The 12,066-nt window shown below is 44.7% G+C and overlaps 1 protein-coding gene across 1 annotated transcript in view; it reads left to right on the plus strand.

Annotated features, from left to right (window-relative positions):
- The window catches only part of LOC116517664 (myosin-16), a 59,285-nt gene that overhangs the window by 10,743 nt on the left and 36,476 nt on the right, over nucleotides 1-12,066 (plus strand). The window contains exons 8-16 of the mRNA XM_032230769.1: nucleotides 857-955; nucleotides 1,593-1,696; nucleotides 1,831-1,969; nucleotides 3,943-4,211; nucleotides 5,707-5,877; nucleotides 7,875-8,054; nucleotides 8,885-9,011; nucleotides 10,639-10,700; nucleotides 11,500-11,587. Of these exons, the coding sequence (XP_032086660.1) occupies nucleotides 857-955; nucleotides 1,593-1,696; nucleotides 1,831-1,969; nucleotides 3,943-4,211; nucleotides 5,707-5,877; nucleotides 7,875-8,054; nucleotides 8,885-9,011; nucleotides 10,639-10,700; nucleotides 11,500-11,587 (1,239 nt within the window). The remainder of the gene's footprint in view (nucleotides 1-856; nucleotides 956-1,592; nucleotides 1,697-1,830; nucleotides 1,970-3,942; nucleotides 4,212-5,706; nucleotides 5,878-7,874; nucleotides 8,055-8,884; nucleotides 9,012-10,638; nucleotides 10,701-11,499; nucleotides 11,588-12,066) is intronic.

Here is a 12,066-nt window from a genome sequence, read left to right on the forward strand (position 1 = left end):
ACTTCTATGTATTGTTGTGTCTATTGTCTGTATACCCCCCCCCTTATTTTATGTAAGCCGCCCTGAGTCCCCTCAGGGAAAAGGGCGGCCTATAAGCATTAATAAATACTAAATATTAAATACTAAATCTATCTATCTTTATCTACCTATTATCTATCCATCTATCATCTATCTCTATCTATCTATCTATCTATCTATCTATCTATCTATCTATCTATCTATCATCTATCTATATCTATCTATCATCTCTCTATCTATCTATCTATCTATCTATCTATCTATCTATCTATCTATCTATCTATCATCTATCTATATCTACCTATCATCTCTCTCTCTCTCTCTCTATCTATCTATCTATCATCTCTCTCGCTATCGATCTAATCATCTCTTTCTCTATCATCTATCTATCTTTATCTACCTATTATCCATCCATCTTTCCATCTATCTATCCATCCATCCATCCATCCATCCATCCATCCATCCATCCATCTATCTATCTATCTATCTATCTATCTATCATCTATCTATATCTATCTATCATCTCTCTCTCTCTCTCTCTCTCTCTCTATCTATCTATCTATCTATCATCTCTCTCGCTATCGATCTAATCATCTCTTTCTCTATCATCTATCTATCTTTATCTACCTATTATCCATCCATCTTTCCATCTATCTATCCATCCATCCATCCATCCATCCATCCATCCATCCATCCATCCATCCATCTATCTATCTATCTATCTATCTATCTATCTACAGTATCTCTCTATCTATCTGTCTGTCTATCTGTCTGTCTGTCTGTCTATCTATATCTAACTATCTACCGTATCTATCTCTTTTCTTTGTTCATGTTCTAGACCTGCTGGAGAAGTCCAGAGTCATCTCTCAACAACCTGCTGAAAGAGGCTATCACATCTTCTACCAACTCTTGTCCAATAAGAAGCCTGAACTTGTTGGTAGGGCATTTTCCATTTCTGTGTTTGTGTGTTTGTGTGAAAGAGACAGAGACAGAGACAGACAGACAGACAGACACACAGACACACAGAGAGAGAGAGAGAGAGAGAGAGAGAAACACAGAGAGAAAACACAGAAAGAGAGAAAAACGCACACACACAAACAGGGAGAGAAAGAGAGAGAGAGAAACAGAGGGGGGAGAGAAACACAGAATGAGAGAGAAACAGACACCCAGTGGGAAAGAGAGAGAGAGATAGAAACAGAAAAGGGAGAGAAAAACAGAGGGAGAGAGAGAGACAGAAAGAGAGAGAGAGAAACAGAGGGGGGAGAGAAACACAGAATGAGAGAGAAACAGACACCCAGTGGGAAAGAGAGAGAGAGAGATAGAAACAGAAAAGGGAGAGAAAAACAGAGGGAGAGAGAGAGACAGAAAGAGAGAGAGAGAAACAGAAAAGGGAGAGAAAAACAGAGGGAAAGAGAGAGAGAGAGAGAGATAGAAACAGAAAAGGGAGAGAAAAACAGAGGAGAGAGAGAGGGAGATGTTTCTATAAAAATTCTGTATTTTCCCTTCACGGCCATTTCCAACAATTGTTTGCATCCCAACAATGCCCCCTTCTAACATGCCTTTTGTCACCCTAGAGAGCTTGCTGTGTGTCCCGGATCCCAAGGAATACCAGTGGACAAGTCAAGGGGTCACTGTAGTGGACAATATGGATGATGGGGAAGAATTGCTCCTGACAGATGTACGTGTGCAAAGGTGGTATGGGGGACACCTTGGCAATGGGTGACGCTGCTCAAAACGGCGCTGCGTGCTGAGCTTAAAACCCTGTCACCCGCTTTGGTTCCTCCTCTGTGTCATGCTTCCTTCTTTGCCAAGGTGGCCTTTGACGTCCTGGGCTTCACCGGAGAGGAGAAGAACAGTGTGTACAAACTCACGGGGGGCATTATGCACTTCGGCAACATGAAGTTCAAGCAGAAGCCGAGGGAGGAACAGGCAGAAGTGGACACCGCCGAGGGTAATGCAGTGGGGACCAAGGCAGAGGGTCCTTGTTGTTGGTATTATTGTTAGTTGCGAAGTCCTGTCTGACCCAATAATTCTATTATTCTGTAAAGGTCTTCTCTTCGTCCCTCGCTCCGTTTACACAAAGCCAAGTGCACCCGGGTTAGACTAGAAGACCTCCAAGGTCCCTTCCAACTCTGTTATTCTAGTATTATGTAAATGTCCTCTCTTTGTCCCTTACTGTTGGTATTGTTGTTAGTTGCGAAGTCGTGTCTGACCCATCATGACCCCATGGACCATGTTCCTCCAGGCCTTCCTGTCCTCTACCATCCTCTGGAGTCCATTGAAGCTCACGCCGACTGCTTCAGTGACTCCATCCAGCCACCTCCTTCTCTGCTGTCCCTTTCTGCTTTTGCCCTCCATCGTTCCCAGCATGAGGCTCTTCTCCAGGGAGTCCTTCTTCCTTCTCATTAGGTGGCCAAAGTCTTTGAGTTTCCTCTTCAGGATCTGGCCTTCTCAAGAGCAGCCAGGGTTGATCTCCTCCAGGACTGACTGGTTGGATGGCCTTGCAGTCCTTCTTCTTTTGCCCTCCATCGTTCCCAGCATGAGGCTCTTCTCCAGGGAGTCCTTCTTCCTTCTCTTTAGGTGGCCAAAGTCTTTGAGTTTCCTCTTCAGGATCCGGCCTTCTAAAGAGCAGCCAGGGTTGATCTCCTCTAGGACTGACCGGTTGGATGGCCTTGCAGTCCTTCTTCTTTTGCCCTCCATCGTTCCCAGCATGAGGCTCTTCTCCAGGGAATCCTTCCTCCTTCTCTTTAGGTGGCCAAAGTCTTTGAGTTTCCTCTTCAGGATCTGGCCTTCTAAAGAGCAGCCAGGGTTGACCTCCTCTAGGACTGACCGGTTGGATTGACCTTAACTTACAACTATTTGTTCAGTGACCATTCCAAGTTACGACGGCGCTGGAAAAAGTCACTTGGGAGCTTTCCCCACACTTATGACTACAGCATCCCCACAGCCATACGATCAACATCCAGAAGGTCCCTATTTATGACAGTTGCAGAGTTCCCAAGGTCACACGTTTCCCTCTTGTCTCCTTCTGACGAGCACAGTCAACGGGGAAGCCAGATTCACTTCACAATTCTGCTACTTGTTTAACCACTGCAACAAGATTGGTTGTAAGACAGGCCAAAAACTCACAACTGTCTCGCTTAGCAACAGAAGTTGTGGGCACAATGGTGGTTGTAAGTCGAGGACTACCTGTATGAAAGCAAGAGATGTCTTAAGGTCCCCATTAAATGTCACCTTGGGTTACAGAATTGTAGAATAACAGAGTTGGTCTATTGAATTAGAATTAGAATGAATGAGCTGGAAGGGACCTCGGAGGTCTTCTAGTCCAGCCCCCTGCTCAAGCAGGAGAACCTATAGATAAGTGGCTGTCTAGACTCTTCTTAAAAAGCTCCAGCGATGGAGCGCTCATGATTTCTGGTGTCAAGCTGTTCCACTTGAGAGACCGCCTGCTGCCAATTACCTCCAATAGACCGATTAGATCCCACAGATTAGGCCTCCTCCGAATTCCATCCGCCGGCCAATGCCGACTGGCGACTACCCGGAGGAGAGCCTTCTCTGTGGCTGCTCCGACCCTCTGGAACGAGCTCCCAGTGGAGATTCGAACCCTCACCACCCTCCAGGCCTTCCGCAAAGCCCTTAAAACCTGGCTGTTCCGACAGGCCTGGGGCTAAAGAGCTGTTGCCCCCCGCCTTGAATGGTATGACTGCTGTGTGTTTTTTAAATTATGTATTGTTATGTTCCGTCTTTTTTATTTCTTGTCTGTACCCCCCTCCCCTGATTTGAATTGTGAGCCGCCCCGAGTCCCCTTGGGGAAAAGGGCGGCATATAAATGTAATAAAATCAATCAAAATCAAATCAATCAATCACTGGTTCATTTATCTGCACTCCTCCATAAATGACGTCTCCATTTTGATCTTTCGGCAGTGGCTGACAAAGTCGCCCACCTCATGGGTCTGAACTCTGGGGATCTTCAGAAGGGGATTACCAGGCCCCGGGTCAAAGTGGGCAACGAGTTTGTGCAGAAGGGGCAAAACCTGGACCAGTGCCACAACTCCGTGGGCGCCCTGGGCAAAGCGGTCTACGACAAGATGTTTAAGTGGCTGGTGGTCAGGATCAACAAAACCCTGGACACCAAGATGCAGAGGCAGTTCTTCATCGGGGTCCTGGACATCGCTGGCTTTGAGATCTTCGAGGTACCAAGAAGCCGTGAATGATTTTTATTACAAAAGATTCGGAGTTGGGGGCACACACACACACACCCATAAAGCCCCTGGCATGTAGCATGAAAGACATCAGTGTCCTTCCCATTCTGAACCGATTAACTTTCGAAGCAGTTGGGGGAACCGGTTGTTGGAAGAAATCTTTTGTTTTTCCCCATTTTACAGGGCTAATTATTATTATTATTATTATTATTATTATTATTATTATTATTTATTTGTCTTGTATGCCGCCCACTCCCGGAGGACTCCGGGCGGCTTACAAAAGACAAGGGAAAGGGGGGAACAAGACAAAGACAACATATTAAAAACAAAACCAACATTCACAATTTCCGTGGAGGTAGATGCTTCTCAGCTCCCCACAGCCTGCTGGAACAGCCAGGACTTGGTGGCTTTGCGGAAGGCCGGGAGGGTAGTAAGGATCCGGATCTCAACAGGGAGCTCATTCCAGAGGGCCGGAGCTGCAACAGAGAAGGCTCTCCCCCGGGGAGTCGCCAGCCGACATTGGCTGGCAGATGGAATCCGGAGGAGACCCAACCTGTGCGATCTAATCGGTCTAAGGGAGGTAATCGGCAGGAGGCGGTCTCTCAGGTACCCAGGTCCAATGCCATGTAGGGCTTTATAGGTAGCGACCAGCACCTTGAAGCGGATTCGGAGACTAATAGGTAGCCAGTGCAGCTCGCGGAGGATAGGTGTAACGTGGGTGTACCTAATCCTGTAAGGAAGGCAGGAAGGAAACATTCTGGTGTTGTTTCTAGCCTCATCTTTATTGCCCTGCTTACAGAAACTGCCTCTCCAGTTAACCCTTATGACATTGTCACCGCTAGGGCAAAGCGCCCATCAACCTGAGTGACGTTGAGTTGGCCATGCCCACCCAGTCACATGACCCCCGAGCCCCGCCTACCCAGCTGCTCATTAGGGCAGAGAATTGGTTGTTAAATTATTTGAATCCCACCACCGATCGGTACCATTTGTCCCAGATTTGGTGATATTCCGTCTCCCGCTTGTCTTTGAGTTCTAGAGTCAGTCTGTCCATCTCTGCGCACGTCAATATTATTATTTATTATTTCTTGTGCCGGGGAAATCTCTCTTATTTTTTCCAGTTTTGCGCAGAAACCAGTCTTGTTAAAATGCGCAGCATTAAATATAGTCCCACCTTTGCCATGTGTTTTCTTTTGGGATCCCTAATAAAAAATAATTCTGGCCTCCACTCCATCCTTTCATTTAACATCTCTTCCAAATACCTTCTCATCTGGTGCCAAAAAATAGCCCTGCAGACCCTTTTCCTGAACCGGGGAGGGCTGGGGGGGGGTTAGCTGGTAAGTGACGTTGAGTTGGCCACACCCACCCAGTCACGTGACCACCGAGCCACGCCTACCCAGCTGGTTATTAAGGCAGAGAACTGGTGGTTAAATGATGTGAATCCCACCCCTGGTTTGTGAGCAACCTGTCGCCTTCTCCTCTCCCGCAGTTCAACAGCTTTGAACAGCTGTGCATCAACTTCACCAATGAAAAGCTGCAACAGTTTTTCAACCACCACATGTTTGTGCTGGAGCAGGAGGAATACAAGCGAGAAGGGATCGACTGGGTCTTCATCGACTTTGGTCTCGATCTCCAGGCTTGCATTGAGCTCCTGGAAAAGGTAACACCACACACACACACACACACACACACCGCGAAGAAACCTGGGGTTCTCCAGATCGGTTGAAGGTGGCTTTAAGCCCTTTCTTGCCATAGTTGTTGTTGTTTTTCATCCTGACCTCGGGTAATATGAGGTCTAAGCATTTTCTTTCCTTCTTTCTTTCTTTCTTTCTTTCTTTCTTTCTTTCTTTCTTTCTTTCTTTCTTTCTTTCTTTCTTTCTTTCTTTCTTTCTTTCCTTCCTTCCTTCCTTCCTTTCCTTCTTTCTTTTTCTTTCTTTTTTCCTTTCCTTTCTTCCCTCCCTCCTCCCCTCTTTTATTTTTTCTTCATCTATCATTGTCTCTCCTATTGCTATCTATCTATCTATCTATCTATCTATCTATCTATCTATCTATCTATCTATCATCTTTATAATCTATTTCTCTATCAATATCTGTCTGTCTGTCTATCTATCTATCTATCTATCTATCTATCTATCTATCTATCTATCTATCTATATCTATATCTATATCTATCTATCTATCTATCCTAAGAGCCAAGGTGGCGCAGTGGTTAAATGCAGCACTGCAGGCTACTGCTAGATCAGCAGGTCAGCGGTTCAAATCTCACCGGCTCAGGGTTGACTCAGCCTTCCATCCTTCCGAGGTGGGTAAAATGAGGACCCAGATTGTTGGGGGCAATATGCTGACTCTCTGTAAACCGCTTAGAGAGGCCTGAAAGGCCTATGAAGCGGTATATAAGTCTACTGCTATATTGCTATTGCTATTTATAATCTATTTCTCTATCAATATCTATCTGTCTGTCTGTCTATCTATCTATCTATCTATCTATATCTCTGTGTTCTGTATCTATCCATTTACCTATTGATTATCAATATCAATAGGTAAATTGATAATTATCATGATCAATATCTCTCTATCTATCTATCTCTATTAACAATTTCTCTATCAATATCTATCTATCTCTATATTATCTATTTCTCTATCAATATCTATCTATCTATCTATCTATCTATCTATCTATCTATCTATCTCTCTGTGTTCTGTATCTATTATCAATATCAATAGGTAAATTGATAATTATCATGATCAATATCTCTCTATCTATCTATCTCTATCTATTATCAATTTCTCTATCAATATCTATATCTCTATGATCAATTTCTCTATCAATATCTATCTCTATCACTATGATCAATTTCTCTATCAATATCTATCTCTATCTCTATCTCTATATTATCTATTTCTCTATCAATATCTATCTATCTATCTATCTATCTTCTATCTATTATCTATTTATCAATATCTATCTATCTATCTATCTATCATCTATCTATCTATCTACTATCTCTATAATCTATTTCTCTATCAATATGTATCTATCTATCTCTATATTATCTATCTATCTCGATATTATCTATTTATCAATATCTATCTATCTATCTATCTATCTATCTATCTATCTATCTATCTATCTATATCTCTATTATCTATTTCTCTATCAATATCAATATCCATCCATCCATCTATCCCATCCCGTCTTTGGAATATTTTTTTCTGGTCAAGAATGATCAGAGATCGTATGTGAACTTTTATTGCAAACCCTCCCAAACTTCTTAGACTGTGAAAAACCGATCCCTTAAATCAGGGATCGGTGCTTAGATCTGGCCTGCAGGGCCGCCCTGGAAACAGCCAAGGACTCCCCTGCAGTGCCTCTGCCAGCAAAAACAGAGCTTGGGAGAGCCAGCCATGCTCCTCCCGAGCTCCGTTTTCATTGGCAGAGGCTTGCAGGAGGCCATTGCAGCCGAAAACGGAGCTCGGGAGCCTGTTTTTGCTGGCAGATTGCAGGTGCCCTGACACGAGTGATGTTGAGCTGGCCACGCCCACCCCTGAGTTCAAACGCAACCTTGGTGCAGCCCCCAGTGAAATCGAGTTTGATATCCCTGCCTTAAATCAATGCCAACGGATGAATTGATCCTCCTTTCTTCTTCCACCCAACAGCCCATGGGCATCTTCTCCATCCTTGAAGAGCAGTGTGTGTTTCCCAAGGCGACCGATGCCACGTTCAAGGCTGCCCTGTATGATAACCATCTGGGCAAGTCCCCTAACTTCCTGAAGCCAAAGGGGGGGAAGGGCAAAGGGGCAGAAGCCCACTTCGAGCTGGTTCACTATGCTGGCACGGTGAGTATAAGAGCAAGAGGAAGAATAGAAGGATAACAGGCTCTGGTATGGAGGGAGTTTGCTCCTTGGGGAATCTACTTGGAAACGGGAAAATAGGGAGATGTCCACAGAGATTTTCCATCACCCAGGTCACGGTGGTCTCAAAGGTGCTTTTCCAAAAGGCAAATGGATTTTCTTGGGTTGAACCCTTCCATGTTTACAAGATCCCTTGAAGTGTTAATACCACTTTATCATGCCTTGGTAAGGCCACACTTGGAATCCTGCATCCAGTTTTGGTCGCCACAATGTAGAAAAGATGTGGAGACTCTGGAAAGAGTGCAGAGAAGAGCAACAAAGAGAATTAGGGGACTGGAGGCTAAAACATATGAAGAACAGTTGCAGGAACTGGGTGTGTCTACTTTAATGAAAAGAAGGACTAGGGGAGACATGATAGCAGCCTTCCAATATCTCAAGGGTTGCCCCAAAGAAGAGAGTCAAGCTATTTTCCAAAGCACCTGAGGGTAGAAGAAGAAGCAATGGGTGGAAACTAATCAAGGAGAGAAGCAACTTAGAACTAAGGAGGAATTTCCTGACAGTTAGAAGAATTAATCAGTAGAACAACTTGCCTCCAGAAGTTGTGAGTGTTTCAACTCTGGAAGAGATTGGACAACCATTTGTCTGAAGTGGTTTAGGGTTTCCTGCCTAAGCAGGGGGTTGGACTAGAAGACCTCCAAGGTCCCTTCCAACTCTTGTTATTCTATTCTATTATCTTCTGCCATTAGCGTAGGATGATGAGATACTGCCTCGTTGGTTCCTTCATGCCTTATCCTTCTTCCTTTTTTTCAATCCAGGTGGGCTACAACATCACTGGTTGGCTGGAGAAAAACAAGGACCCCCTGAATGAAACGGTGGTGGGCTTGTTCCAGAAGTCTGCCATGCCTTTACTCTGCATTCTTTTCAAAGAAGAAGAAGGTGCAGGTGTGTAGATTTTTGCTGCCTGCGTTGCGATCTGGTCATCCTGTAGAGTAGAGCAGGGTTCTCCAACCTTGTCAACTTGAAGACTTGTGGGTTTCAATTCCCAGAATTGTTGGCTGAGGAATTGTGGGAGTTGAAGTCCACAAGTTGCCATGATTGGAGGCTGGCTGAGGAATTGTGGGAGTTGAAGTCCACAAGTTGCCATGATTGGAGGCTGGCTGAGGAATTGTGGGAGTTGAAGTCCACCAATGTTCAAGTAGACAATGTTGTAGACTGCTGTAGAATAGTACATCATCTACGTTGCTTTGAGTAATGAGATAAGCGGCATATACATTTAATCAATCAATCAATGAATCAATCAATCGTACAGTACATCACTTTTAGGAGCCATCCAGGACCCAGAGTGCAATTTTGTGAGTTCAATTCCTTCTTGAATCCCATAGAAATAACATCTGGCTGTTTACACATGAAAGGAGGATATCAGTCACGGGGTGCCTCCTGGTGGTGAATATCATCAAAAATATTTATTTGTGCGTGGAAATAGATAATTAATAAGAGTAATGTACAGGAAGCCATTATAGAAGAGAAAACGGTTTGAGTGGAAATCCACAAACAAAAATGTGTATATACTGTACATTTGGGAGTGAGATAGGAATACACTTGATCAAAGTGTCTTGACGTGGGTCGAAAGGAATGGAAAAAGTGAGAATGGCGAGGAAATGAATTGGGCAGATGTGCAGAGGGGAGATTTGGAAATAAACAGGAATCTACCGGTTGGCAAATCACTGAACAGATTGGCAGATTGAAGATAACTTGCCCCGGCCAATTCAGAACAGAATAGTGTTGGAAGAGACCTTGGAGGTCTTCTAGTCCAACCCTCTGCTTAGGCAGGAAACCCTACACCACTTCAGACAAATGGTTATCCAACATCTTCTTTAAAACTTCCAGTGTTGGAGCGTTCATAACTTCTGGAGGAAAGCTGTTCCACTGATTAATTGTTCTCACTTTCAGAAAATTTCTCCTTAGTTCTAAGTTTCTTTTCTCCTTGATTAGTTTCCACCCATTGCTTCTTGTCCTGCCCTCAGGTGCTTTGGAGAATAGCTTGACTCCCTCTTCTTTGGGGCAGCCCCTGAGATATTGGAAGACTGCAATCATGTCTCCCCTGGCCCTTCTTTTCATTAAACTAGATATAATTCCTGCAACTGTTCTTTATGTTTTAGCCTCCAGTCCCCTAATCCTCTTTGTTGCTCTTCTCTGCACTCTTTCCAGAGTCTTAACATCTTTTTTTACATGGTGGAGACCAAAACTGGATGCAGGATTCCAAACGTGGCCTTACCAAGGCCTTATAAAGTGGTATTAACACTTCACTCGCCATAGGACAATTCAATGCAGGGTCATTTCAAAGAGGGACAAGCTTTCGTTTTTGAACCTTCTCCAGTTAGATGTCCTCCAGGCTGGGGTGAGCTTGTCCCTCTCTTGAATGATCCCTCATTGATTTGTCTGATGTTGTGTTGTCCTGCAGCAAGTTGGCCATGGTGAATCAACCAGGGCCAGTTGTCCCATTTCCGCAGGGGGGGCTGTTCTCTGTGTGTTCCTGTTGAATCACTCTGCTTTTCATTGCCGTCCTCAGCTTCGGGGTCCAAGAAGCAGAAAAGAGGGTCCTCCTTTATGACCGTCTCCAACTTCTACAGGGTAAGTGACACGTCCTGTTTCTGAAGGACATCCTATCTCACGAGGAGCGTTCTGCACCTCCTTAATGCTTCCTTCAGGTTGCACCATTGTAGATGTTATAAATGTTTCCCAGTAAGTCCTACAGATATTGGTTAACAAGTCTTCCTAACTCCCTCCCTTCCTTCCTTCCTTCCTTCCCCTCCTCCTCTTCCTTTACTTCTTCCTCCCTCCTCCTCTTCCTTTTCTCCTTCCTTCCTCTTCTCCTCCCTTTCCTTCCTTTCTTCTGCTCGTCCTCTTCCTTTTCTCCTTCTTTCCTCCTCCCTCTTCCTTTTCTCCTTCTGTCCTTCTTCTCGTCCTCCCTCCTTTTCCTTCCTTCCTTCTCCTCCCCTTCCTTCCTTCCTTCCCCTCCTCCCTCCTCCTCTTCCTTTACTTCTTCCTCCCTCCTCTTCCTTTTCTCCTTCCTTCCTCTTCTTCCTTTCCTTCCTTTCTTCTGCTCCTCCTCTTCCTTTACTCCTTCCTTCCTCCACCCTCTTCCTTTTCTCCTTCCTTCCTTCTCCTCCTCCCTCCTTTTCCTTCCTTCCTTCTCCTCCCCTTCCTTCCCCTCCTCCCTCCTACTCTTCCTTTACTTCTTCCTTCCTCTTCTCCTCCCTTTCCTTCCTTTCTTCTCCTCCTCCTCTTCCTTTAATCCTTCCTTCCTCCTCCCTCTTCCTTTTCTCCTTCCTTCCTTCTCCTCCTCCCTCCTTTTCCTTCCTTCCTTCTCCTCCCCTTCCTTCCTTCCTTCCTTCCTTCCTTCCTTCCTTCCTTCCTCTGTGTGTTTCAGGAGCAACTCAACAAGCTGATGGCCACTTTGCACAGCACCTCTCCCCATTTTGTCCGCTGTATTGTACCCAACGAGTTCAAGCAATCCGGTATGTCAGTTGAAGCCCTCATTTTCCATCTCTTAAGCAAGCAAGTAAAAAAAAAAGATTGTGGTGCTTTGAATGGTTGCGGGCAGAAGCTTTGTTCTCGATCCTGCAGAATTTAAAGCACTTTCCTGGAACCGAATCCAAAGTTTTTCACCGCTTTACGAATTGCAATACTAAAAGATAATCTCCATTAAGGTTTTAGCTGCACTGGCAAACTGGAGAAAAGAGAAGAATGTATTCCAGAGCAAATAATGAGTGGAAAGATCCAGAGGAAAATACCTATGCATCACATTGCTTTCATTTACTTCTCTCTTGTTGGATTGTGTGAGAGGTTAAACCATGGAGTATAGTTTGCAAACTCCCCTTCACACTAAGCCACACTCAAACCAACCTCCTTATGGCTTACCATGATGCGAGGTTGATAATATGGTTTGTTTGGCTTTAACCAACCATTGAGGTTAGAAACCATGCAGTGGTGAGTT

This window comes from Thamnophis elegans, chromosome 14, assembly GCF_009769535.1.
Source record: "Thamnophis elegans isolate rThaEle1 chromosome 14, rThaEle1.pri, whole genome shotgun sequence".
Classification (NCBI taxonomy): domain Eukaryota; kingdom Metazoa; phylum Chordata; class Lepidosauria; order Squamata; family Colubridae; genus Thamnophis; species Thamnophis elegans.